The 27,989-nt window shown below is 36.7% G+C and overlaps 2 protein-coding genes across 5 annotated transcripts in view; both read right to left on the bottom strand.

Annotated features, from left to right (window-relative positions):
• Nucleotides 1-18,434, bottom strand: part of LOC114533501 — a 28,081-nt gene extending 9,647 nt beyond the window's left edge. Inside the window, exons 1-41 of the mRNA XM_028555031.1 lie at nt 18,212-18,434; nt 17,978-18,050; nt 17,453-17,563; nt 17,020-17,144; nt 16,107-16,290; nt 15,101-15,216; nt 14,570-14,846; nt 14,139-14,267; nt 13,970-14,055; nt 13,725-13,791; nt 13,566-13,610; nt 13,305-13,447; nt 12,737-12,938; nt 12,425-12,522; nt 11,828-11,905; nt 11,554-11,587; nt 11,199-11,302; nt 10,669-10,768; nt 10,314-10,427; nt 9,997-10,065; nt 9,641-9,772; nt 9,134-9,185; nt 9,004-9,061; nt 8,437-8,527; nt 8,093-8,230; nt 7,580-7,729; nt 7,296-7,355; nt 7,069-7,220; nt 6,696-6,789; nt 6,555-6,605; nt 6,265-6,377; nt 6,005-6,170; nt 5,750-5,847; nt 5,596-5,662; nt 5,233-5,288; nt 5,022-5,099; nt 4,286-4,370; nt 4,087-4,149; nt 3,803-3,941; nt 3,534-3,598; nt 3,331-3,444 (exon numbers count right to left, since the gene is read on the bottom strand). Of these exons, the coding sequence (XP_028410832.1) occupies nt 3,331-3,444; nt 3,534-3,598; nt 3,803-3,941; nt 4,087-4,149; nt 4,286-4,370; nt 5,022-5,099; nt 5,233-5,288; nt 5,596-5,662; nt 5,750-5,847; nt 6,005-6,170; nt 6,265-6,377; nt 6,555-6,605; nt 6,696-6,789; nt 7,069-7,220; nt 7,296-7,355; nt 7,580-7,729; nt 8,093-8,230; nt 8,437-8,527; nt 9,004-9,061; nt 9,134-9,185; nt 9,641-9,772; nt 9,997-10,065; nt 10,314-10,427; nt 10,669-10,768; nt 11,199-11,302; nt 11,554-11,587; nt 11,828-11,905; nt 12,425-12,522; nt 12,737-12,938; nt 13,305-13,447; nt 13,566-13,610; nt 13,725-13,791; nt 13,970-14,055; nt 14,139-14,267; nt 14,570-14,846; nt 15,101-15,216; nt 16,107-16,290; nt 17,020-17,144; nt 17,453-17,563; nt 17,978-18,050; nt 18,212-18,357 (4,323 nt within the window). The 5' untranslated portion in view covers nt 18,358-18,434. The remainder of the gene's footprint in view (nt 1-3,330; nt 3,445-3,533; nt 3,599-3,802; nt 3,942-4,086; nt 4,150-4,285; nt 4,371-5,021; nt 5,100-5,232; nt 5,289-5,595; nt 5,663-5,749; nt 5,848-6,004; nt 6,171-6,264; nt 6,378-6,554; nt 6,606-6,695; nt 6,790-7,068; nt 7,221-7,295; nt 7,356-7,579; nt 7,730-8,092; nt 8,231-8,436; nt 8,528-9,003; nt 9,062-9,133; nt 9,186-9,640; nt 9,773-9,996; nt 10,066-10,313; nt 10,428-10,668; nt 10,769-11,198; nt 11,303-11,553; nt 11,588-11,827; nt 11,906-12,424; nt 12,523-12,736; nt 12,939-13,304; nt 13,448-13,565; nt 13,611-13,724; nt 13,792-13,969; nt 14,056-14,138; nt 14,268-14,569; nt 14,847-15,100; nt 15,217-16,106; nt 16,291-17,019; nt 17,145-17,452; nt 17,564-17,977; nt 18,051-18,211) is intronic.
• A 477-nt stretch (nt 18,435-18,911) lies between these two features.
• Nucleotides 18,912-22,152, bottom strand: LOC114533514. Of its 4 annotated transcripts, XR_003688067.1 has the most exons (9): nt 22,118-22,152; nt 21,587-21,624; nt 21,302-21,404; nt 21,108-21,215; nt 20,882-21,017; nt 20,473-20,530; nt 20,176-20,267; nt 19,610-19,770; nt 18,912-19,221 (listed from the first exon to the last, which is right to left on the bottom strand). XR_003688067.1 is itself a non-coding variant. In XM_028555044.1 (8 exons), the coding sequence occupies exons 5-8, from the start codon at nt 20,491-20,493 to the stop codon at nt 19,046-19,048; spliced, it is 450 nt and encodes a 149-aa protein (XP_028410845.1). In that variant the 5' UTR covers nt 20,494-20,530; nt 20,882-21,017; nt 21,108-21,215; nt 21,302-21,404; nt 21,587-22,109; the 3' UTR covers nt 18,912-19,045. The 4 variants fall into 4 exon arrangements, 3 of the variants coding, with proteins under 3 accessions (XP_028410845.1, XP_028410846.1, XP_028410847.1); XM_028555044.1 differs by lacking the exon at nt 22,118-22,152 and having other exon boundaries at nt 21,587-22,109; XM_028555045.1 differs by lacking the exons at nt 21,108-21,215; nt 21,302-21,404; nt 21,587-21,624; nt 22,118-22,152 and having other exon boundaries at nt 20,613-20,899.
• Between the last annotated feature and the right edge of the window lie 5,837 nt (nt 22,153-27,989).

Below are 27,989 nucleotides of genomic sequence, written 5' to 3'. Positions count from 1 at the left end.
ATTGCATCATGAGGATTTTTTATCATTTTATTATAAACCAAAAATGAACTGACCAATAAATTTTTTCATTACCAACAGCTTTTCAGGAACTAGCGAACGTCGAAGACTCAACTTTCGCTGAAAATCGTTCTTCAACGCAATGACATCGTAACCAACACTTAATGAAAGTTTTGACAAATTGGAAAGGATTAAAGGATTAAAAAAAGTCATATCGGGCTGCAAACGAAAACTGTTAATAAAACTCGGATTAAAGGACTGATTAGGGCGCAGTTAAGCTGATTAGGGCCTATATAGTAATGGATTAGGGCCTAGATAGTAATGGAAGATGCAAAACACTTACTGCGGTAGATCACATTTACTTTCATTCGGATGAAAACATCACACCTCTTTTTTACTTTGCATAAGGCATATAGAGAACTATTCAAGGAGAGTAAATTGCAAGTTGGAAGAGCACTTATAGCACAGTGGAAGTTGACGTGTTCCTAGTATAATGGATACTGGAAAATGGTTAAATATGTTGGCATTGTGCATTGTTAACGGCTGCTTTGCAGTTGCAGGAATAATCTTAAACTCTTTGGTAATTCTAAGCTTTTGGAAGTCGACACAACTGCGCAAGAAGCTATGCTATTTTTTAATCTTTGTTTTAGCCTGTTCAGATTTAGTTGTTGTTACAATAATCCATCCACTATTGTTCTTCTCTACGATCTTCTGGTACACAAAAGGCAGTATCATTCCATTCATTTTCGATCCATTTTTTGGATTCTCAATGTTTACTTTGCTAACTATGAACTTAGAGCGATATTGGGCGGTGAGACACCCTTATTTTCATCAAAGATCGATCACAAAGCGAAGGCTTTTAGGACTTCTGTTAATATTCTGGAGTTTTGTGGTGATGATATCAGTTCTCAGTCACAAGAAGATAATTCCAAGAGACATCCCTGGCTTGGCAATTCTTGGGGTGATTTTTCTCCTAATACTTTATATAAACTACCAAATGATGGCCACGGTCCATGCAATAAGACAGAGCGATGCATTAGTCGTCCGATACCACACGAACGAACGACAAGACTTGAATATTGAAATAGCTACTGGTAAAAATCGTGGAAACGCGGATATAAAAGGTGCTTCAACATGTTGCATTGCGATCTTGTGCTTTTTTGTGTGCAGTTTCCCAGTTTTACTTCACAACGGTCTCTGGTATGCACGCAAAGAGGCCTTAAGCCCAGAAATACGCATGCCGTTCTTATTATGGGCGGAAACATTTCTATCGATGAATTCCACGTTTAACTGCGTCATATTTTTCTATAAGACTACAGCGCTTCGCCGGGAAGGAAAAAAAATGCTTGGACAATGTTGTCTGATAGTTGGCAACGTAAATAACAATACGTCGGTTTGATTAAAAGTTTCAGAATAGCAACAATTGAAGAATTTGCATATCGAAGATTTGCATATGTCATTATTTTGTGACATTCGCAATATTTCAGGTAAATTTTCTAGTAAAAATACTTGCGGGGATAAAATAAGGCAATTAAACCAATGCAATGACTTCACTGATGTCACGTTCGGCAAAAATTTTAACAGTCTAAAAGCAAAGATGAATGCGTTTGAGCTGCTGTGTTTTACGACTGATGGAAATCATTGACCAATGGGACAAATAGAAAGAGCCAATCATCGCGTGCATTCTCGTGATTGCATGAAAAGATGACAACTAGGCAACTAAGTACGTAAAAACGTGGGAATTATCTAGAAGATGGCGATAAGAGCTGGAAACGTGGAAGTGGAAGGGAAAAGCGTGGGTGAAATTGTGGTTATCACACGCCGTCACGTCTGAATTTTGTTGTTTGCAAATCAGGAACAGCTGGAAGTATCCCCTACACGTTTATTAAGATATTTCGCAAAACGAAAAACAAATTTAGCATTCAAAGCAATGTTTAAATACAGTTTTATCCTATCCATCTGTTGAAGCATTCAGCATTCATGCATGCCTATTATGTCTAGTAATGAATTATTCACTTTCTTACACTCAACGGGAAGACAAGACATGCAAGTTTTATCACTGATCTTCACCTCTCAATTTTGCAAAAAAAAAATAACGTCGGGCATTGCTTTCAAACTGGTAGAATGCCTGAACGGATAACAATATCTATGACGTTTCAACCAAAGGCCATTCGCCGACGTTGTTTATTTCACAGATAGCCTCTTTATACTGAGGATTTTACTATTTTAAATGGAAGCGTTCAAGTAAATGGATGCGTAACACAGGCCTGGATCGGAGCTACAGGGGCTGAAAGGCGGCCGTCAAAAAGTTAATTTAGTCTGCGGAAGAGCTACTTTAATCGTTTAATCGGCACAAAGAATATTTGTCGATGGGGGGCTGGGGGGGAGACTCGGTCAGAAAACAAAGAACTCGCCATAAACCCCGCTGAAAAATTCCCTGTGGACGGCCCTGATTGTGCAAAACTGTTTTTCATTGTAATCGATACATTGTTTGTTTCAACTCGGGAAAAATAAAACGTAGTCTAAAAATATTCGCAATCGTATGAAAAGTTAATAGATTTCGTAAATGCTAATCAATTTTCGCTTTAGGGAGGGCATGTCAAATTAAATATTGAATTTAAATTTTCTATTTAAAGCGTTTTATTTTTACATTTAGTGCAATATTTCTGACACTATTCACGGTGCTGGGAACTGGAACTGAGAATATAATCACACGGTTTTTTATTTATGAATATAAACAAGATTCAAACTGCGAGTTAATCGACAGTACTGTGAAATAATTTGCCAACAACTGTTTCAAGTTAAATCAATCAACTTGATTGACGAACTTTTAAATTCATTTTAAATATTTAATAACTCCTACGTTCGCAAAATAATGAATCAGGAAGATGACGCCGGCAGCTGTGAAATGAAAGAAAATGCGATCATATTGTTCAGTGTCAATATGCTAGCCACAAATCAAACCTATCTCGTACTTCAATCGCATGACAATTTTGCACCAACCAATCATAGGCTTGGTGGTTCGGTTCACAATTTTTCACTCAACATCACCCGGGTATGCGCATAGATATATAGTTCAACGAGAATTGAACACGTCCTTTATGGACGGAAGATCGGAGCTTTGATAATCACAGGACGACACCTGTGGAATTAGTACCCTCGCTCTCTCAGCGCCGTCTTATATATTCATATCTATGATCTTAAGACTGTTCCATTACATTACATTCTCTCTTTGAAAATCTGCTCATACGACCTCGGGGGCCTGCAAAACAAAGCGTGCTCAGCCCGCGCGGGCGAAGCAGTTGTAATGGAGAACCCCTTTAGTTCACATACCTTACACGCAAGCTCGTTTCCAGTCTGCAGGAAGGTATCAGGGACGCAATGACTCACTGATAGATCGAATTCTAAGTACATGACGTCGCGACGATGACGTAAAAACTCTGCGATCTGAAAAAAATTAGAAACGTCCTCAAATCATGACACCGGAGTTGGTATAATCATATATAATCATAGAAGCAAATAATTGACTCGTATACCTGTTCTGGATCTGAAGGATTTTCCAGGTGGTTGATTTGTTTCTGTATTTCGCGCAACTCGGCACCTAAATTTCCAAGAAATACCGCTCGTTTACAACCAACCAGCGCAGAAAGGCCGACGGATTTATCTTAATATAGTAAGGTCTGTAAGGAGAGTCAAGAGCCTGGGCCTACTTGGTCTGTGATAGCAAAGTTTTTAAATATATGAATGGACTAGTAAATATATATTTTCCTGTATATAATTTATCCCAATGTCGAATAAACCCCACCTATTCCTTCCGTTCCTCCCCAGTCAGCGGTGACACCAGAAAATTCCAACTTTTGAGAGCCAAGACGGGCGTGGGAGCTTCCTAAGCGCGCATGCGCACACAGGTACTGGCATATATCATGAAGACACGAGACGATTTGCTACAATGAAGAAATAAATAAACAATCAATCTCGAACTTTAGCTGTTTCCACTAAAATATGATAAATGAATAGAAACATCAAAATGTCGCTATAACCTTGTGTACGATACAAAAAATTCCCCTATAAAATTACACAAGTGCCTACCAGTACGGTTTTAAGACGTTTGTTTCTATCACCTCTCGCTGATTTTGCAAACATGTTCAGTACCTATAGAAAACGTGCACAGTATTTGTTCATCGATCCAAGTGATCACCTGTGAAGCCATGAACCAAGCCGATTCTTCAGGGATTCCAGAAACAATTCAGTTTAATTTTGCATTTTTAATCAAAACTAAATCGCTCACCTCGGTAAAGTGGGGTATATACCAAAGATTAATCATTTGGCGACCGTCATTTGACAGCAATTTCCTCGCACGTGAAGTTAAAGAGCTAAAAAAACAAAAAAATGATCACAACATCTGGCATGAAACTGCTTTTTAATGAATAGAAGAAGATTGTTTGAAAGCCTTAAATAGTTTAATACTAATCCGTCAATACATCTCCATCCTTCAGCTCATGCCACGAGGCCCTCACCAGTCGATCAGTACCGCAGCCCACGAGGCCCTAATCAGTTAATCAGCCAACAAATACACAACCAATCCGACCCATTAGAACACTACCAGTCAGCCCACTAGCATATCACCAGTCGAGAACCGTACGTCACTCATCACAATAGCAGTACATCATCAGTCAGCCTATCAGGGGCCAGTTGTATAAAAGACTAGTCAACTTTTAACTGTAGTTAAGGAAAGAATCGGCAAATCAGAGTTGTGTATTTCTGAGTTAACTAGGATTTAACCATGCAAAATGTAGTTAAAGACTTTTATACAACCGGCATTAGTACATCAACAATCACTCAGTCCATCTAACCATAAGTACCCTAGTCGATCAGCAAATAAGACCACCAACCCTGGCATCAGCACATCGCCAGTTTACCAGTTTATCAACAGACTGTCAGCCTTTGCATCAACATGCAATCAATTCCAAAAGTACACCATTAAATAAGTCCAGCATTCCTGGATCAGAATAGTGAATACGTACGGTGTTGGATCTTCCAGAGATTTTTCCTGTTCATCTGGTTTTGGTTCAAATTCAATTCCGATCATAAAGTGAGAGTCTCTGCAAAATAATTCGTGATTTACACTTAATTACATACGACTTGCATGAATTTCCGTAATGAAAATTCTTACGAAAGCAACTCAGTAACCATGCATGTCCTATGATTCTATAATTATTTTATCGCAATATTTACCTTGTTGTTGGAAATTGGCTCATCAGATCCAAAAGGCTTCCGCAATATGAAATAATCTAGATGAATTATGACAGAGTATAAATTAGAAGAATACAATTAATTGTAATAACTAAAAGGCAAATTTTCCTCCAGGCCTAAGGGTGCCCTCAAAATTGAGAAAGCGAATTTGATGACAAAGTGAAGAGTAAATCTATTTTTCCCCGGACATGTACTGTGCAAGTAATTTTTCATGCTTGATGCTGACATGAGGTAAATTACCAGCAGATAATAGTTTTGGAAACATGCATGAACCACTGTAATTTCATCACCCAGCAATAGTATGCTTCGAAAACGTCTGTGGATAAGATGAAAAGAGAGACATACCTGGGCTCGCAGCGAGTATTCAGAAACTGACATTTGAAGAGCTTGAGAGAAACTTAAAATGAGTGTCCTAAAGAAAAATCATCTGATGTAAATGAAAATCAAAAAGACGAATGTTGCATGATTTCCTAATAGGAAACTCCTCACGAACACACACCGTTTTAGCTTCATAGTTTCATCAACATTTTTCAAGACTGTGCTCATTGTGGTCTTCTTTGTCACATATTCATTCAACATCATATCTCGCAGCCATGCCTTGAATAGGACCAGCAAAAAATTATTCATAATTTGATTTTTTATATTGCTACCTGTTTTTATGCAACAGTTGTTTTTCTTACAGATTCTTAGCTACATCTATTGCGCTGTGTAATGCAGCCGTCTACGCGAGCTGTTGAAAGGAAATGTTTTTTACCTTTTCAAGTTGAGCGGAAACAAACGCAAGTTTGGTCACGTGGTTTTTTTCGCGTTTCACGTGAGTTGTGAATGTCATTTGTGTTGGAGTGGCCGTGCCTGAGCTATCATGGCTGCCTGGGTCTAGGAAGTCCATAGTTGTCACTGCTGGCACTTTGGGGACAGCGCTGGTTAAAAATGAAAACGTGAAACATGAAAATATACATTTATACATTGACCAGACAATGTCGATTTGCACCTACATATAGCGTGAAAATGTACCTTGGAGAAATATTCTTATTGACTGATGTCCCTGAGCGTCTTTCTCTGCTCACAGCATTCCCACATTCACCCCCGAGGATCACAGCTGCAGCTAGAAGATTTTTATGCACCACCTAAAGAATACAAATGGCATGCAGCTATAGGGTAAAAAAAAACTGTCACAATAGTGGCTGCTTAGTTTGCAAGTACCACTAATGAGGATGACTTGAAAGCATTTATACAAAGAGATTATTAAAAAGAAACACTCAATAAAAATTTCATTAAGATCAATAATAATTTCACTATGTTACCTGGCTTGCTAATATGACTTGCAACTTTTCAACCCCCATCCGTCCAATAAGCTGAAAAAACAGCATGTGCAGTCATTACTATATCTTATCATATTTGAACTCTGCATGCTCAAGGGCATAATTTGGGCTTGTTCTGTCTACCTGCAACAGTCCTTCTCGCGTCCTGAAGTTTACTGTTCCAGCATACTTTTCGTCAATCTCCTGAATTGCAAGTGGAAGAGATCCTGGTGTATATCTAAAACAACAAGACAATTACTTTGTGGTGATGATATTTTTACAAAGACTTGATCATCTACTATACGAATAAAATGAAAACGATTTCCATTGCATTGGTGTTGAAATATATGTCTTCGGAAAATGTTTTGAAATTATTCTTAGCGAAATACGGTAAGCTGTATTTTACAAATTGCATACAGTAGAAAAATATATTTTGTCCATGGCCTTCCCAAGTTCAAAGTCTAGTCCAGGAAGGACTATCTCATTTATTAACCATGCAGTAGTTCACCAAGCTTACCTATCAATTCTGCCGTCATCATCAAGGACGGTGTCAATAGAGATGCGATACAGTTCAGCTTCCGGTTTTAGTTGAGCCAAATCGAACGAAACAGCTCGAAGATAAGCATGATGTTCATCAAAACCAAACTCTTTGCATTTCCTCTTGTAAACCTATACGATTCAATATAATGCATTTAATGACACTCAAAATATGCGCTCCTAAACATATTCACCTGTATCGTTTACCTTCATGAGCACTTCTGTTTCATGAGCTGAAGTTATCAAACGATGACGCAATGTCAACACCTGCAACAAAAACACCTTTATTGGACACACTTACAGTAACCAGAACCAAAAAGCCTTAGTTGTTACAAAACAGGCGCCATTAGAAGACAGTAACAACGAACAATTATCGAACGATATAAGATTACAGGACACATTCGTGAATAGTAACGAATACCAGGGCGGTGAAGCCTTGCACATAGCAAAAATCACAGCCCATGTAAATTATAAGAGTTCCTAGCTCCTACCTCAAGTAGATCACACCAGGTACTTATAAGGGACTGTTGTCTTTCTTTTACTGATCTACGACCAGCTGACTTGGACTCAAGAGCGCTGAGCTGAGATTGACCAACCTCGCACACAAACAATGGATCTTCGACAAATACCTCCGAGAATAACTTGGAAAGGAAAACACAATTATCATTAATCACACAAATTTAATCCTTGAGATTAAGTTAGGATTTAAAGTCTTGGATTAAGTTTATGGTTGATTAGGGTTAACCGTAATCACATTTCTAACCTAATCTCAAATATTAAATTCGCGTATCTAGGATTTTTCTCCACCTTCCGCTTTTCCTCCATTTTCTAACGTAAAACAATTCAGACACTAAACATGCAATGTTGGAGAATGATATCGACCCTTTACCCAACACACAAATATTACGACAACCTATACAACAATAACTTACCAACAATGATCTTATTTCTATTAACTGTGCCATTACGTATGATACAAGTTTGTATGATAATATAAGACTTACATCTTTTTGTGTTTGGTGTGAATGAGCTATACCAATGACCTCCATATTATCCCATTCTTTTTGAATAAGTTCAAACAAGCATTTCTCAACATTGATCAACTCCATAAATCCAGCTGGCTGGTTCGCGTTAAGAAATATCTTGAGACAAAAAAAACAACAATAAGTATCGGTCATTAATTTTGTTAAAATTAATGGACTTTAGTCCCACATCGCATCATCGAAAAATTAGGATACTTTTAAGACATGCAAATTTTAGGCTAAATTAGAATAGCCTTATAGGTTGGCGGATCAATATATATCCGTGTAATAACTAGGATGCATGGCCTTAAAAAACTCCTACAAACCTGTAAAACATGCTTGATACTTTTAGGTAGGGATGCGGCCAGGGCAAGGGACGGATGAAATTCCAGCATGTAGACATATTTCAAACATGGCCTGAAAAAGTAAGCCGTAACACCTATACATATAATTCAATAAGGATTCCACTTTCAAAGACCTATAACTTATAACCTTGAGTGAGCAATGGATGATGGATGTCATAGGCACTTATGCATGGTTGGTAAATTGTCATTGGAAAGTTCGTTGTTTGCTGTACGTCTCATAGGTTGCAAAGCCTATTCCAAGAATAAGTGTATGAATAAGCTATATCTCATGATTCTTTGCGCGTTCAAAGTTCAGGTTTTTAAAATGAATGCAGCCCTAATTCACTAAGCTGTGTATACATATATAACCACAAATATTTTGGAACGAAGTTATTGTATCATATTCAGTAAAAGCGGAATTTCGTCCACGTAGCTTGTTACGTATAACGTGTCAAGAATATTGAGAGAAAGAAAAACATTGAAAAATGTTCGAACTTGCTAAGATAAAGTAGGGGAATGTGGTAACATGTGAAGTAACGTTTATTCTACCTGCTAGTGTTGACTGCAATACTTTGTTTAGGAATAATTCTGTGCGGTAAACCAAATTCTAAGAAAGGAAGGATATTCTTTATTTAATACTGCAAGAGCTGCTTATTGTCAACGGTGAATATCATCTCACCTGAGTCGCCATCTCTTGTCACTTTTTGAACATACTCCCGTTGATCAGCGATCTTGAAAAAAGAGTTCACATGTTCACAAAACTCTTCCTAGTTCTTTACCCCAATATTTTTCCCCTATAACTTTTTTCAATTATATAAAGTTTTCAGTCTATCAACTTGGTTTGGAGCCTTGTTCTACCCTTCAGCTAGAATTTCTTGCATTAAAGAATGCCCGGATTGACAAACGAATATGCTTTGTAATGAGAAACTTATGTGGGACAACCAACCACATACTAATACTAATTCGTCTTCAAACATTGTTCTAATCGCTCTTTATACTTTAACGAGCATCTGATGCTAGTTATAGTCCTCGTGAACTTTGGTTCAATATTGCTATCACTAACAGTGTTTCTCATTAAATATAATGAATTAAGTTCGCCCTAAGACTAAGTGGCATCAGTGCATGCAGTAACTCTAACTACGCATTGTCTGTCTTATATCTTGACAGATCTTAAACAACTGCATACCTGTTTGTCCAACACAGATTTAACGAGGTTACAGTGCAACCGAAGACAAATATTCTCTGCTCTGTATAACTTCACTAAATATGGTTCATTAAAATCAAATCTTGGTCTTTGATGAAGAATATTTACCATCACCTGGACAACAAATAATATGAGATGTTAGCCTATTGCCGGCCCAACATTTTTGTCAGAGGTTGCCATGGAGGTTGCCTTGAAGCAACCTCGTACCCAGGGTCTTCTGTGAGCCGTGTGCTGTGAAAGACTGCTGTGGAGTTTTAACCTAAATGTCGGTTCAATTTTGACAGGAACTATAATGACGGATCCTAAACTTGAGACATATTTACTCATCAAAAATTAACCTGAGCAAGATTTCTTTTGTCGTTTGGATTAAAGGTGTGTTGATAGGCTTCAAAATAGGTGTCCAAGAGCTAGACAGAGATAAAACAATTGTTAATTTATTTACTAGTCAGGACAATATATGTAATAAACAGTGTCGTAAGACCCCATGCAGTCTAGTATACTTACTTTTACTATAACATTGAAAGTACTAGTTATACTCCAGGTGTTCCGCGCCCTCCCCCCCCTGTCGTGATTCTGAACCATTAAATAAAGAACCATGCAGTCTGGATCAATTAATGAACGATGGTTTTACTGGCTAAAACATTTGTCTTCAAACCTGTCGCTTATTTTCCTGGTAAATGGCTTCATTTGACCAAACATCAAGAAGCACTCCGAAACGATCAACGTTCTGATGGCCATATGAACTGATATCAACATCAGAATATTTAAACTAAAGAAAAACAAAATCCTTTTGGTTGGTTTGTTGTATGTTGAAAATTCAGAAGACTTCTTAATATACTAAATTCCACAAATTACGAGATTTTGGTCAATTCTGTGATAATAAATTGCAGTATAGCTACCAATGCATCATGGGGCTGTTTTAAAATACCAACTTTTTGCCCACCTTTTCAAAACAGAATCACAAATTCGCAACCGTCAGTCGACCCGAGATGTTTAAAAAGAATGATTACCTTGGAGCTGAAATTCTTAGATGATTTTCTTGCATGAATATTTTTCTTGTCATTCTGTATAAACTGAGTTGCAACGAGTAACAGATCTCTTTCAAGATTCCTAAAAGAATCATGAAGTGTTATTCACAGTTGAAAACGCGCTCGGATTCAGCGGGTGATCTTCAGTAATCAATTTTAAAAACTCCATGCTCACTGAACACTAGTGTGTGTGGTTGGACAAATTTTCAAATCATTCAGATCATATGGACTACTGCTATGATTGAAGAAAGACGAATACAGTTTGCTATAGCTCTCCAATTTCTGTATACACCCATGTAGTTGTCCTTATAACTTGATATTTGTTCACCATACTGAGTTTTTTTACATCTGTTTTTTGGGAAAACTGACTACAGCAAGTCTAATGATAGTCAAATGGCTCATTTCAGATCCCATCTTTGAACGTATATACTGCTGACGCAAAATTATACACTTGGCAGTTACTGTAAGTGTACGTTCTTCGCTAATGACTTCATGATCAGGTTTTGACTTACCTAAAGTCATGTATAGCAGTGTCATACATGACGTATAATCCTCTTTGATCTTGCACATGAACTCGCCCTTCTTCAAATACATAGAAATCGTCGTGATTTTCGACCTGCAATGAAAAACGACATTTCATAGATGAGGAAGTGTAATAACAAAACATGACTAAACTGAGCGGGTACACTAAATTCTATTCTATATCTGTAGATAATATATACAGTCCTGTAAATATTATTTGACCTGTCTCACTGTCTCAGCAAATAAAATCTACAAGAATATACATCTATATATGCTAAAAATAAGCTTCGCGACATGCTAAGAAAATCTTTCAAAAATCTCCTCAAAAATCTCAAGTCATATTACCTCTGAATATTGCATGAATTCATTCTGTTCAACACTGTTAGAAAAATACACAATTATTTAATACTAAAATCACGCTGTCCTAACCTCTGTGAGACCATTTAATATTACTTGAATATGTGCGATATAGCGAACATGTGCATATTTTTGTCCAAACAGTAGAATATACTGTATAGCACCGTCTACCGTTAAAGTGACCACTCAGCTGGTCGCAGGATGTGCAGCGTTGAAAGTATGTGATGTATGTTTTCATATAAAACAGAATAAAATCACCTACACAAAATCCGCAGGTGTGTTGTGAATATATTGATGTGAACCTAAACCTTGAACGCCACCACTGTGGAACACTTGATCACTAAAAAATTAAAAGAAAACATTATTACAGGACAAACTAAATGTGAATAGCACAGATCGTATTTTGCTCCAGGGGTGCTCTGGCCCTTGCACTCTGGAAACCCTGCTTTGCGCTATATTTTCATAAACAGTATTAGCTATATATAGGAATTGTGAATCTCACACGTCTAAATGTATGCACAAACAAACAATATAGGTGTAGTTTCTTGCGTCATTTCAACAGAAAAGCTAGAGGCCGGTACATACCTCATTTGTACGTGCCAAACAGTATGTACAAACTATTGTCGTAATATACTGCCTAAATCTACCCAACCGACTACAGTAGGGGCGGGGAAAAGGGGAGAGCCTCTACCTCCTCTATGGCACTGCAAATAGGTATGCATCATGGTACCAGTATACATACCTCACCATAATGACGCACAACTATAATCATTATAGTGATCACAAAATATGTATATCTTGCGTGGCTCGGTTCTTATTACGGGAAAAAATTATTAGATTAGAAAAAAGTAGTTCTTACTTGGTAGCTTTTTGACGCCCACTTTCCAGGGACAGACCACTATCATTAATGGTCAGCGTTCTTTCAACAGACCGACAATAGTTCAACACTGACAAACACTACAAAATACAGAATATATCTGTATAATCTAGTTTAGACTAATTTAAACGAATCCCAGTAGTGCGTTTTCTTCTTTTATTACACAGTTTATTTACACTTTATATTAAGAACACACAAATAAATAATTAGACGTCTAGGAATAACTGTTTAGACAGAATCAACCATTAGAAATATCAAATTGGTTGTTTTATTAACACAATTCCTCCTACTCACCGTTCGTTGCAAGTCTCGCAGTCTGAGATGCCTGAGTAACAAATAAGACATATAGGCTCCCTGTGTCGCTTGACGTGCACGCGAGTCTTCATCCTCTAATCCTAACATATCGACTGCCGTCCCCAATTCATATTCACTGTCCTTCTGACCACTAACTTCCTCGCCGAGTTTAGCATCGAAATCGAAAACATCTTCTCGAGAGCTAAAAAAATAATGCAATAACTATCGTGAGTTTGGACCATCATAACCACAAACGTGATTGCTTTTTGATGAACTTATGCAATTACATGGTGGACTTTACTATAGTCGTAAAATTGGAGCATTTTTTTTTGACAATTTTTTCTCCGATTTTATCCAGCGCACTTTCAGTTATAATAGACAATCCAGAAGACATGTCTTGTGCTATTATAGGTACATGCATAAGAGTCTAGATTTAAGACTAGAAATTGTGAGATTATGAAGTCAGTCTTTCATAACATGACGTCGGTGAAATGTGCTGAAAGTTTTCCTGTGTATGTACAATCCTGTGTATAACGAGCTTATATAAGGGACGCCATTTCCACTTTACCTTTGAGGCATGGTTTGGGCGAAAATTTTCTTCCATACTGCACTAGTGTCGTAGTTCGTCTTATGGGTCGTCACAGAAACAGCCTGTGGTACTGGATGCTCAACCACAGCTCGAGCGTGTTCACGTAAGGCAGCCATCACGCGCTGGAAAACAAAATTTTAAAGTGCACTTGTATGTAAGCTAGACCTAAGTATAATGCGGCTTAAGTAATATTTTAATGCGATCCTGAACACTTTTGAAATTGTTGAAGGTGAAATTTACCTGCGGATCCTGCATTTTTAGAAAACTTGAATGCGTCTTTATTATCTGTAAAGGCAACAGAACAAAATTGATAGTTTTGTAAATCGGTGCATATTGAAAAATATTTTAGAAAATGAGAGTAAAAAAGTGGCGCTCGTGAATACGGGGTACTTTCTTCACCTCGTCAATGTTGTTTTGCTGCCGAAGTTTTGTCATCATCTTGACTTGTTCACCGTTTGTTTCTGGCCTATAACATATGATAAAAAACCAACGTGTTAAAGTATCATCAGCAGGGATAAGGTACACAGCGATTTCATGTAAATTATGATTTCGAGCCGCTGCAGTTCTTGTTAATTGCTTGTACACGTACATAGCACGTCATATAGCTACTATTGTAGACTATCCTCAAAGCAAATAAAAAACACCTTATATGTAAGAATGGCAACCAGTTTGATTCCTTTTTGAACGTGCGGTAAGTTCCCTGACTGCGAATTTTACTGTCAGTTATCTCCTATGAAAAGTAAACAAAAAGAAGCAAATGAAAGAGTTGTCATCTCATTGAAACTTTAGTTGCATCTCATTTAGGAAGCATACCTCTATAAGAGCGTCATAGACGGTGAAGCTTCGTAGTTGCTCCTGCCTGGAAAATATCTTCTTAAATTTTCGCGAAACCATAGTGAATAATTCCATTTCATCAGCAAATGTGTTTACCTGGTGAACGTCCTGTTAAAATGAAACAAAACTCATTAAGTGTAATTGACACACATGCATGATTATCTGTTTAAAGTTTCCTTGCACAGACCTGCATGCACCAGGAACAGAGCTTGAACTTCTTACCTAGGCTATCTTATTCTTCGTTGCCCAGATCATGAAAAAAGTGGGCAAGCTTAGCAAATGCCTCGGCAAATGCTTATGAGTGTTTGCAATGTAACCCTCAGACGCACTGACCCAAGCTGAGTACACATAAATTGGGTTCGCTATAGTTCTAACTCTGCATCCATTTCTTATCAACTCTGCGCTCTTACCATCTCAATGGCATAACAACCAAGTAAAAACTCCAACATGGGCTTGAGTTGTTCAATTGACGTATGATGCAACGGTATTCCCAAATTGACTTCATCTGTCGCCAGTCCTCCGCCTGACGCTGCCGCAATAGCAGCTATGGACGGACTCTTGGTAGCCACCAGCTGGTACGAAGATAAACTGATAGGGGGAGGGGTGGGAGGAGAATCTTCGGACGTTGTTGCACGTAATAAGTTTAGTTGCATTGCAACAGATACTTGACTCATTACCTTGGAATACCTGTTACAATTACACAATACCATGACTTAGATATTCTAGTTTGTTGATTGATGGCTTTCACTTTCAGTGTAAATTTGCGACAAGCAAAAAATATATTTCTTCCACGGCTCCTAATACGGTTTCAAATTAACATCAGATATTTTGTTCTCTACTGATTGAAAACTGCGGTAACAACCGCGTGCCCTTTATCGTGTTTACACGTTAGGCTATATGAATTCGTTGCCTTCTATGGTATAAATAACGTACATCTTTACCTTTTCCGAACTTTGAGGTTCGTGGATGTTTTCGCGTTAGGATCAGATTGGGGTTCTGGCTTTTGGTGTTCAAGTTTGATAGCGTTTGTGTGAGAGTATGGCAACCATTCTATGATCTGGGAAGAATGAAAAAGAACCAACTAAGTTTGTGCATTATTAGTTTGACTACTAAATAAGTCTTGTTTTACGTTCGTGGTAATTAACAAGTGGAACAGCGCAATGTTTAGTTCGTTTATTATATTTAGTTAGTATAACGTTCTTCATTGAAATATACTGCATGTAATTGCTTGAAATATTGAAAATATTGATCGATATCATTCTCAACACTCGAAATAAATTCAATATTTCCGTGCATCCATGTGTTATTATTCTCTATGTAATTTCTTCAAATATATGTGATAAATCATGCAGATATAAAAATAATATCAATCTGGTATTTTTATGCCGCATTTCTATCGTTCGGCAATGTGTCCGTACTGACTTTATATTACATATTCTAAATTAAGTTGCAATAATAGGACTGATGATAGTCAGTTTGAAATGCACACACGTAAGAAAGACTCGTCCGCAAAAAAGCCCCATGATGCATTGTCAATTTCACTATAGATCCACGCACTGACTTTATAGTCGCTAAAGTTTGTCCTCCAGAAACTTGCACCATTAAAAAGAATTGTTATTCAAGCGGTAGAGGTTCATTTGGCCGACAAAAATAGTTATAACAAATCAAAGCCTTTTCACTAGTTAATATTTTTGCATTTTATTCAAATTTACGTCATCTGCAATATTGTCCTCCAAATAGCAGCAGTGACGTCATGTGCAAAGGGTCTATTTCAGCCAGTTCTAGCAGTACTAGTCCTTTTACCTCGTCTATACATCTCCTTTACTGTAACTTTGAAATGACTGGTCAGACTGGAATACCGGAATATATATTTCCTATGCTTTAAACGCGGGCTACCGATTAGGATCTGTATGAAATCATGCATAGTTCATTTCCATTACCGCCCACCTTCAAGAAAGCATGGATTTTTTTGACAGAATGTAATTGACATATCAAAGATCTGGTGTATATAAGAAGATCATCTAGTGTCACTACATTCATTGCAGTTTCGTTGCCAGCTAACGCTGCTTCTCTTGCCACTGAGAGACGACGGGCTCTGTCTAACGCGTCCTGATATTCTGCCATTATTGAACTACAAAAAAAAGAAAGTTGCGTTGCGCCTTAGCCCAAAGGGAATAAGAAATATACTAGGAAATAAGAAATATACTGTGTATGCGGAGAACGTACTGCAGGGGGGCACCGTTAATACCGTAAAGAGGATTGCTTTGTTATCGACAGGACGTATAGGTTTAAGGTTTTAACTTGCCACAGGCCTGAGGCCTCCTATGCTTCTTCAAAAAGGCGTAAATGCATACTATGATACACCATTACAATTTCAAGGGTCACATTGTGCATCTACTTATTTTAATAAGCTTTCATAGCAGATAAGTTATTTCACTGCATGGTCAACACCACTGTACAGGGGCTGGTTGTACGGAAGCTGAATATGTGCTTGAAAAGCGATAAAATTTAATCTATGGGACCAACTATGGTTAAAGAGGTCCTCTATTTAGGAATTTCGGAATACTAAGATCTAATCAAAGTTATAGAAAACAAAAGCCGATTTTAGGGTGATAGCTAGATTTCCAAACAAAACTTGCCCTTTCAAACGCATGAAACCCAAACTTAAATCTTATTTTCTATTCCACCTGATCTGGCTAGTTCATTGACTAATTATTCAGAAATGCCAAACTATATGATTGCATATATGATTGAATTGCTCGAAATTAATTGGAAAAATAAATTACTCAATACAAATTATTCAATGAGAGAAGTCAGTATGATAGCATATATGAATATATGAATTTTCATCAATTATTACCCAAGTCTTTCTTGGTAAGCAGGATATAGTGTTTCAATTGTTTTTGTATGCTCACAAAATCTCGCCCATCTCAACATATGCATGTGTTTACAATGCACCAGTTCTTTAATCCTGTCTACGTAAAACTAAAAATATGATTTAAAATGGAAAATTAGTTTAAATTCTCTATTAACTAAATAGTAATAGCAGCCTTTAGCAGGTATGCAATAATGCATCCATGGTGCATGAAAGTTGACCCTGTTAACAGTTCTTTACCCTTTGCAAAAGGAACTAGTAAGATGATAGTTCTATTATAAAGAAAAAATAGTTGTTTATACCTACCACATGCAGTTAACAGTGGCTCTACAGCCATGGGTCAAATTTTATCATCACAATCATATTTACTATATATGAGGCAATGACAATACTATACATTTTTCTCTAAGTTTCAAACCTGATGGAGTAAAAGGGGTAAACTTTTATTAGTGTATTCTTCTTTTCCACATATTGTAATTTCCTCCATCATTGTATCTGCTTGACACTCCAGATCTCTTGCCTCTCGCACCTGCAAGTACATTAATTGGCAATAATGCAATTTATAATGTTGGAAATACAAAATGTGCATGAATAAGGTCCTTTTTGTCAAATGTATTTTACAAATTTTCCTCAATATGAGAATCCATTTGATCTTTTGTCTATACATGCATCACAAGTGTGCATGCAAAATATATATTTCTTACAAGAAAATTTGTGTATAAGCCAGGGTAATAATATTTTAATATATCTCCAATGATATAAGCTTAAAAATTCTTAATGAATACCATCTAGTTAAACATAATTTCAAGATAAAATTGCACCCAGGCATCCTGCAGTGATCTGTTCCAACACTAGTAATATTACTTCAAAATGGTAAGAATAAAGAAATCAATAACTATTATCTGTAAAAAATTGTTCCTGTGGAATAAAATAATAAGCATACCCGTAAAGCCTTAGTGAGAGCAATCTTTCTCTCCCTTTGAAAATGTCCAGCATCTTTTGGAAGTTGTACAGAGCTATATCAATGAGAATGGGCAACTTGATTAACGTTTGCAGTTAACAACTGTAAGTTCAACAAAAATCCAGAATATTCTTTAATGTTTGTAGTGATATAAGTTATAAAAAAGAGTGATACGAACAGTTCAAAACAAAAACTATGTACCCAAGACTTGCATACCTAAAGGATTTCTGCTGTGACGATTTAGTAACTTTTAAAAAGTCATTTTCTTCGATCGCGTTTTGAAGCTCTTTTAACTCGTTAGAGAGGTCATCTTCGAGTCTTTTAACTCTATCCGCGCTTGAAAACTCATAAATTCCCTGCATGTTACAATTATGTTGCAAAAACGTTCTAATTCTAATAAGTCAAATTTTACCAGCCATATTGTAGCTTGTTGCTATGAGACGAAGCTTCTATCTCGGTCAGTAATCTCTGTATTATTCACCTGCGATACAAAGGACAGCGGGGTCATTCACAATACAAAAGTGCTTTCTCACTGAGAGAGCGGACTGAGTCACCCTGTAATTTCACCTTCCACAACTCCGTGGAATTTTTCGGTCGCAGTGCGTTTGCGGCCCAAAAATCTATTTTGGAACTAAAGCAACTTATATAGCCGGGTTGCGTTCAGACGCAGCGCCCGCAACGGCTCATTCCTCGAATGTGCCATCGTTGTGCGTCTACAGTTGAAGAAGTCAAGAAGTAGCTCCCTTAGTGCCCCTTTTTTCGTTTGTGAAACGACAAAACGAGACGAGAATTAGTGCCGTTCAAGAATATAAAAAAGATGAAAATGGTGAAGTGTAAGCACAGAATAAATCATTTAGAAAAGAATAAAGGACGTAACACAATTTTCTTAAATGCAGTTAAAATTGTTAAAAACGTTATCATTTTTAAAATAGTTATTTATATATTAATACTATATAACAATATTTCAGTAAAAAGCACAATATAGTGCAAAAAGATCCGACCTCCATACGTTTAGGATGTAGAGGGGTTCTCCAATTTATCTTTGAAGCGCTAGCTGTCAACAATGCGACATTTTTCATGGGGAACTTCAGTGGAGTCTGTACACACGTTCTTTATTTCACAGGATGCTCTCCCGTTTGGTGATTGATTATTTCTACGTTTTCTTCGACGTGACAATCCCATAAAATTTTCGTTCTCCAGCCCCAACTGTCTACATTCTGCTAATACTGTAATTAAAAACAACGTCAAATAGAAATCCAAATATCAAATACAGCACTATGACCTATAACAAAAAATTTTCTCTGTCTTTGTACCGTAGTTTGTTACAACCCAGATTAAACCGTAGAAGGATACCTAGGCTAGATTTTACTTGATGTGAATTTAAAACTTGCTCTTATTTCATTTCCTACAATATGATTTACTGCCTGTATATCAAACACAATATTGATTTACTATACTTTTATTTAAAATAAACATGAACTAGATTTCTTGTCTAGAAAAATACAAAACATGCGAAATTTGACGAGAAAACCCGCTGTAATGGAATCATGTGGCAACTATGTCGGTTTCGTGCAAAGGGTAGTAAGGTTTTCCAAAAAAACGTAATCAGCTCACCTTCAACGCTTGGGGTGTAACGCAAGAGAGATGCACCGGAAAACACAGATGATTTTTGTTCTTTGAATGAAGTTGGGTTCTCTTCATCGGCATCTCGAGATGTCGGGGTGTTTTTTATCGTCTTGTTCATTTTAACTTCACATCGAGTATACTGTTGCAAGCTGAAAAACAAAAAACATGTGCAGAATAAACTGGGCTAGTCCAAGCTTATTGCCGACCCTCCTACTTTCAATCCTCGCCCCTCAGGAATTACTTCACAAAAAGCAACCATATATATCAACGTGTATATGGACCGTATATAACCTGTTCCTATCTTCGATATTTTTACCCTAGAACGAACCTGCATAGGTCGACGGCTTATACTGAAGGCCTGTTCACACCTAATTCCGGCCTCTGGTGAGTCGTGCCTCCTAGTGAGAACTGACTGGGCAACGATAGTGCGAGAGCTACAGTTAGGGCGTAGCAAAATGACTTGCCGTAATATTTCGTAATAAGTATATTATCCTGGTAAAACTTCGTGACAAGAATATCTCCATGTATGTACGTACGTATATTTTTGAAGTTACCTTTCTTGGGTGTCCTTTAATGAGTGAATTCCAGCTGGTTCCACTGTAGGATATACATTCAACGGACGAAGATAACTCACTAAATCTATTATCTAAGAAAAAGAAGTTGTCAATTTGTAAGCTTCACCTGCCACTACGAATGCAGGGAATTTTGTCGGCTTCAAATTTGAATCTTGTTCGTAAGTGCGTATTCAAACAGTTGTTCAAATGAAGCCTATTCTCAATTGTACACGGTCTTCAGTACCCAAGAATTCAATTGTATCAGACTGAAATAATAAATGAAAAAAAATTGTTTACCTCTTCCATTGAAGCGTGCATGGAATGTACCACCCGAAAGAAATCTTTATCTACTTGACTGCAGGAAGAAACGAAACGTAAAAAAAGGCTGTAAGATCTAATTTCGAGAACAGCAATATGAAAAAGGTAATGCATTGTACCTTTAGGTGTAGTAAAATGTGCGATTTAGTGTACAGTAAGGCATTCTGTACAAATACAGTATAAAAAACAGATTAGTGTGGTGTATATAATGAACTAGTGATGATATGGTGTTTGTTGTAACATTATTGACAAGTATACTGAGCTACTTGCGTTGTATAATATCATATAGCAAAGTGTAGTGTGGTACTGTTCACGGTCTAGAGCAGTACGAATGCAATTGTTTAATATTTGTGTAGTGTGCTAAGGTATTAGCTAATACCTGACTTACAAGATGCCATCACCAGGTAAAGGATAGTACGCCGAGCAAAAAACATACTGGTAGCTTTAATCTTAATAACATTAACTTTGACAGGCGCAGGTAGTGAATATCCACATGGAAGCTTTGAATTAACATTCCTTATATGCTAGAAAGAAAAGGCAGGTTACCTCGCAGTTCGCACAATCATTTTCATCCTCTGATTGTATTGAGCGAATATAAATTAATTCTAGCAAACCTGCCAATTACAACAATGAATCCTTGTGTCTTCTGCTTTGATCGTGAAATGCTTTATCATGTCTGGTAGATTCTTATACAACGACAGCCTCTCTGCACTCACATGTATCTAGCAAAATACGAGCATTAGTACTCGCACACTCGTGAACAGTACTACTCTTCATTGAATGTCCTATTTTATTATATTATATATACCTTTGTGTTCAAAGCCATAGCAACTTCTTTCAATAAATATTCATAACCATACATTCCTTTACACAGCAAGCTCACGTAGTAGTTCGAACCTTTTGACAACCAACTATAATCAGGTTGAAATATAGGAATCTCAATGCAATATAATAAACTTGTAAGTGCATTCTCTCGAGCTTGGCTTGATATTTGTGTTCTGCATTTTTCTAAATCGTAAACATGCAGTACGTAAACAGGCCCTCAAAAGGCTCAATTATATAATCTTGCTACGTTACTTTTTTATCATCTTACCGTTTTATAAGTTTGATAACGGCGTTCTTGGTCGAGTTCTATATTTAAATATTGTTGACACCATTTGACACTAAAGCCATCACTCGTTGGTGTGGGTCTACGAGACCTAAATGACCGTTCACTGGCCTTTCTAGATAAAGGTTGTCTCAGGGAAGGACCGACTTTCGGGTGTATTTATAATCATGTAGACAACATGTCTTCTCTTGTTGAAATTGGTTAAATAATAAACTGCCTGTTTATTACATCTCCGAAAAAGAAAAGTCGCTTAAATAATAAAAGAAAGGATTGTCCCTGTGGAGAAGCTCCTATAAGGCCCCTTTGTACTTGTAAAGTTTATAGAGGTGGCTTGGAGAAGAATCATTTTGGAATGAATTATAATCTACTAGTGTCCCTATTTGAATATTCGTAATGTACCCCAGCGTCCCCACAACTAACAAAAAAAAGGAGAAAACAGGCAGTAGTCGAGCCCAATATAAACACACAGTTATAAACACACAGTTATAAACACATAATTATATATACTACACTCACTCTAGTTGGAATGTGTTTCATTTGAGACAAATAAACGTTGTGTCAACATAAATACTGCTTATATCCTTCACACTAGAGAAGTACAAGAGAAATTCTGGAAGTTCCTGTACACACTACACAGTGATTTTTGTTATTAGAAGAGCCAATGATACTCTTCAAATTATTGCTGTGATTTTCTCTTTTTGAAATGAAATGAAATGTACCTATATACAGTACCTATCCCCAGAATGGAAAAATGATATTCGGCTAGCATCGCCCTTACTCCAGCGGAAATCACCTGAAGTAAAAAAGGTAATCAGAAAACTGATAGGGTTTGTGTCATTTATCATAGGTTCAACTTGACCATTCAACAAGGAGAGTACTTAGCATGGGTTGCCTGTCAATTTGATTACAAGTGCTACAAAGGCCTTTTGAGTAGATTTTCAAACTCTGGACTACATATACAAACACCCACTACATGAAAGCTTCAGCAAACTTCATGTTGTGGTCAAATAATACACAGACTATAGATGCAACTTGGTCCACAAAAGGCATCACTCTAGTATTGCACTGCAAGGTATTGAGTTAATTTTGGAATGAGGGGATTGAGCCAAATGGTCTTATTCCCTGAGCCAGCAACATAGATTGCTGGGGCATGAATCCCAATAGCCATAGAAATCCTACATATAGAATATAGATCCCTGGTTAGTCAATGAAACCCATTTTACCTGTATATAAAACTGTGCCAGCAACTCCTTCAAACAGAAACCTAAATTAATAATGTCACAAAAAGGATATCAATTAAATTGTTCAGAATAAACAAATTAAAACAACATAAAACATGCATACATGACCGATCCAATACAGTGACCAGCTGATAACAATGTCACAGATATTGTTTCACTCTAAATAAATATGATAAAGAATTATAGCTGGCTTTTAAAGACATAGTCAACACTGATGACAAACATTGTGATGCAACTTGCCTTTCCATTTTCAGTATTGTTGTAAGTGATGTTTGTGAGATGTTCTATTGGCAATCCAAACTTTAGGAATGAAAGTATAAAAATGACAAGAAGACAAAAGTAGTATAATTTTTAGGACTACTTGCAAATATTACTATCTGTAAGTGCATCCTTTTATCAGACTAGGTATAAAACATCAATGATAATGCCTTTCAGAGTACATACCAAATACATTTTTAAATGTTTGTATCTTTCATCACAAAGGAGAATATTTCGAGTTGTTTCAGAGCAGTAGATGAATGCATTTGGGCTAAAAACATTACATTATTTAAGCTTAAATTGAATAGTTTTAAACAATTAAATTATAAAAATCTGGGCCTGTCTTATTAAAATATTCTACTCAAATACTGTATATGTCTTAATGTATTGACATGTCAATGCATGCAACTTTATATGTGCATGAAGGCCAACAGCAAAAACATATTAATACAATCATTACTATGCTACTAGAAAATCTAATATTTCAACAAAGGTCAATTGATGCATAAATGTATCAGGAAATGGGATAATCATTGCTAAGCTTTAGCTAGTCCCTATAAGAACTATCCCTGATAACAAATGAGCAATTATATTGGTAAAGTTTATAGCAATAATTTTATATCTCTTCATTTTACACCTACACAGTATAGGGTATCATTCATTTTACACCTACACAGTATAGGGTATCAGTTTAGTTTAATAGTTTAACTATGATAGTCATTGTCAATGATTGTACCTTGTCTGAAGTCGATGATGGAATGCTGCTGAGTCCATTCCACTCATATGATCTTAAAAATACAATCATCATCATGAAAAATACAATCATCATCAACCCATCTAGCATTTTGCCATTCTAGCCTATCCACTAAAGCATCAGTAGCACAACAGACTGACAGTATAGTAGTCTTTTTGACTACGATTGTTGACATATCGACAGTGTAAAGACACATACATACCCTGATGACAATGGGAAAGAAAATATACATCACAATCCAAACTGTTCCTGTCAAAACAATCGACAGAGAAATGGGGATATTCCTTCAATCTCCCCGCGAATGAACTCATATTCGCGTAAAAACGTATCTAACGAAGCATTCTTTAATAAAAACGAAAGTTCTTTAAAACGTATTGCTAAACTGCACTCCTTCCACTGTCGTTAACCACCATTACCAAGTACCAAGTACCAAGGAAGGAGCTTTATAAAAAAATATATACGCAACGCGTACATGTGGGAACAACCACAGTTGTGGAACATTTCGCAAATCGATACTTCTTACAATTTATTATATATAAAAATTATTTAAAGTTCTAGGCAGGGTTAATCTACAAGTTTCTCATCTTTATTTATCATAAATACCCATAAGAATTTCTACAGTTTCTTTGAACATTCTGTTCGATTGATCATCCAGTTCTCACATGTGGAACTATAAACATTAAAAGCTTATATACGTCAATATACAGACTAATTATAATTAGCCTCAGAATCATATAGATTATATAGATTAGCTTAAATAAACCAAAGTCACTAGCTGCATGCAAGTATATGAATCCTGCATTAACCAGAATGTATTAGCAAAACAACTTATACCAAAATGTCTTTAAATTACTATAATGTTTTATAGTCATGTTTTATGTTCACTACAACACTTTCACTCGTAACACGATATTTCGTATATAAGCAAAGGTGGCATGTGGTCTGTTAAGGCCATGTTACACAGTGCAATTTTTCTTACAAATTAGTGAAGAGTCTTCAAAATGTAAGTTTAAGGAACGACCATGGAGTGTGATAAACACAAAAGTTTTTCCAAATTTACATCTCTCAAAAGTAGTAGGTGTTGTACTTGTATTGCAAATTCATGAAAAAATGAACGTGTAACACCGCCTTTATGCCAATGTATAGCCTGATGGGAACGAATTTCCGGCAAAGCGTCAGCCTGGGGCCAGTTGTATAAGACTAGTTAACTTTTAAACTGTAGTTAAGGACAGAATTGGCCAATCAGAGTCGTGTATTTCGAGTTAAATAGGTTTTTGACTTAATTGACTATGCAAAATGTAGTTAAAGAGTTTTATACAACTAGCCCCTGCAGGTCACGACTGATTACATACGCAAATTTATTGTCACATTGAGAGACATTGCTTAGGAGTAGGAGTTGAAATAAAATCCCTTAGGCATTTGTTTGGAGCGTGACCCCCAGACGCCCCCCCCCCTCCCACGGCCCTAAGCGTATTGGTTATTTCCTCTGTTATATGGGTATAATCTAAATTTCTATAAACATTTCAACTCTAGGCAATGAAATAAACATAAGCGTTCAAAATGCTGCAGCCAACCTTGCTGGATTGATCGGATACATGTTGTAATCTGGTTCTTTGCCAACGTCCGGAATTCCAGCTCTCTTTTTCTCACGTTTACCAACTTTGAAAAAAATAGGCATATGTAATATGTTTTAATCAAATGATACATTTTGAAAAAAAGCTTATAATTTTGTTTTACGTAACTTTAGGGGAATCGAGATTTTCTGATGCTCACCAGGATACCTCTCGCCTTTCTTCCTTGTGACGAGTAAAGCAATGAGAAATAAGATAATCATGAGGAGTAGACAGACAATAACCACCATCGCCACGAACCATGAACGTTTGTAAATTGGACTATTTTGAGATTTTGCTGAAAAAAAAATCCAATGTTAATTTGAACCGAGCCTATAGTGATATCTATCTATTATTTAAAAGATTCCCAATTTCTTGGCAGGCCTTGGCTGCCTTATATCGTGTCTTAACGGAATAAAACCTTTTAGCTAATCCAGACACACACGAGTTCAAAATTGGTAAGATAATGAGACATCTTCTTATATATGAGCAATATAACAAATATAACAAACAGTGGCTTCGTGTTACTTACGAGTTTTACCCTCCTCCTGTCCTGGCTTCACAGTTTCAATATCGCTCGTTTCACTTGGACCTTTTTCGTTAACAGAGACCGTCGCTATTTCATATCCCTTATCATTATCTAGCCCGAAAATCTCCACATAGGGTTTGCTGTTTGGCCCGAACAATGGAACAGGTTCTGTTTCATTCCAATCACCTCCATCTAAAATTATGAGATTGGGCGTTGAAGCATGTACTGTATATGGTGAGGCATAGTAAGACCGTGCCTTCTTTATTGTATAATGTTTTTGAACTGTATATTTGCCACCAATGTCCTTCAAGGACCGAATATAAACTATATACAGATTTTGTCACTGTGGCACCAACGCATGCATGGTTTATAATAAATTATTTTATTTTGCGTGCTAAAATGAATACTTTGCCAGACTAAAATATGTTTTAGTCCGTGGGCTAGGTAATTTAGCCTTCAAATTAAACTTTCATTTGCTATATTTGCGATTGACAAACGATTGAATTCTATTATCTGACCTTTAATACGGTAGCGAACAATAAATTTTTCTGGGAATCCTCCTGATTCACCTCCTTGGAATGTCACGTTTACTCCATCTTCTCCGATTCCCTTTACTACAGGAATCTTAGGTTTGCCAGGAACTAAAATTAGATTCCAATATTGAGAAATTAGAATGGATTATACTCATTGCAACAGATTAAGTATTTAACAGATTAAGGATAAAAATATTTAATATTTTAAAATGTTGGCGCAAAGAAAGCATTTATCAGTTCTATCTATATCTTCACCATCATTTTAAGCTTTTGGTAAAAGTTCTATCAACATGCTCGTTTGACGACACCAGAGAATCATTATTGATCATCTACTATACTTTACCTAAAAAAACGAACTTACGTATAGGTAACTTGGTTTGAACATGGTATCTTTTTTTCAGCCTAAATCCAGCGGCAGTCTTTGCTCGGACAGATACAACATAACTTTTGGTTGGTTCCAATCCACCGAACGTGTGCTCCTCAGAAGTCGGACCAAGAGTTACGACCTTGGGTTCAGTGTCCTTATCAATTTCTACCTCATATCCAGTAATCTCGCCATTGGGCTGTGCAGTTTCCTTCCAACTAACTCTGATAAATCTCGCATATGCTTTAACTGTGACTTCCGGGATACCTGGCAAGTCTAGGTCTGTTTTGTAAGATGTACTGGCTTCTGGGCCTCTGCCTCCGCTGTTATAACCGTATATAGAGATTCGATACTTTGTGTACGCGAGAAGACCGTCTAGGCGAGTAATTTTCGCTTCACCGCCAATAACATTGCGCACACAAGGACTCTTTCGATCGCAATTATTTGCGGTAATAGATCGCAGCGAATCTGAGGCTTCCGAGTCTGTGTAGTATGTGATCTATAAATATAATAAACAGCATGGTGAGGCATACTGTATTGTTACGTCCAAACCTAATGGTTAACCCTAAAATGTCAAAAAACGATACACTTTTATAGCAGAGATCCTAAACACGAGGCGGAATATTAAGCTGATACTTGCTCAAAATAACAGGATATTCGATCCAACGGTAGTAAATTACTTTAAAAGACGTCCCAGACCACAGTTATACCGGTGGCTCCGGACGTATTAAAAATAATTAAAACTCAAAAATAAATATAAATATATAGCCGCCAAATAGAAGTCCGAACGCTATTAGAAAACGCTGTTTCCTTTACGCTTTTACGTACATGATAACCATCGACACTTCCTCTCTCTAATGAAATTGCTTCCCACTCCAATACAATATATGTGGCGCCAGACTCCGTCACAGTTAGTTTAGTAGGAGCAACTGTTGGAGCTATAATGAACATAAACATGATAAGAATACCTTGCACGTCCACAATTAACACAAAACACATTTCAATGAATGATTGAGAATGGAATATAAAATATAAACCATACGATTCATACAAGAGAACGGTTAAATGAAACTGCAAATATTTGGACTTCATTTTTCAA

The sequence above is a fragment of the Dendronephthya gigantea genome, unplaced genomic scaffold (genome assembly GCF_004324835.1).
Source record: "Dendronephthya gigantea isolate DGI-Jeju-01 unplaced genomic scaffold, DenGig_1.0 000092F, whole genome shotgun sequence".
NCBI classification, from domain to species: domain Eukaryota; kingdom Metazoa; phylum Cnidaria; class Anthozoa; order Malacalcyonacea; family Nephtheidae; genus Dendronephthya; species Dendronephthya gigantea.
Note: the sequence above shows the minus strand (reverse complement) of the source record. Positions and strands in the feature narration are given on the sequence as shown.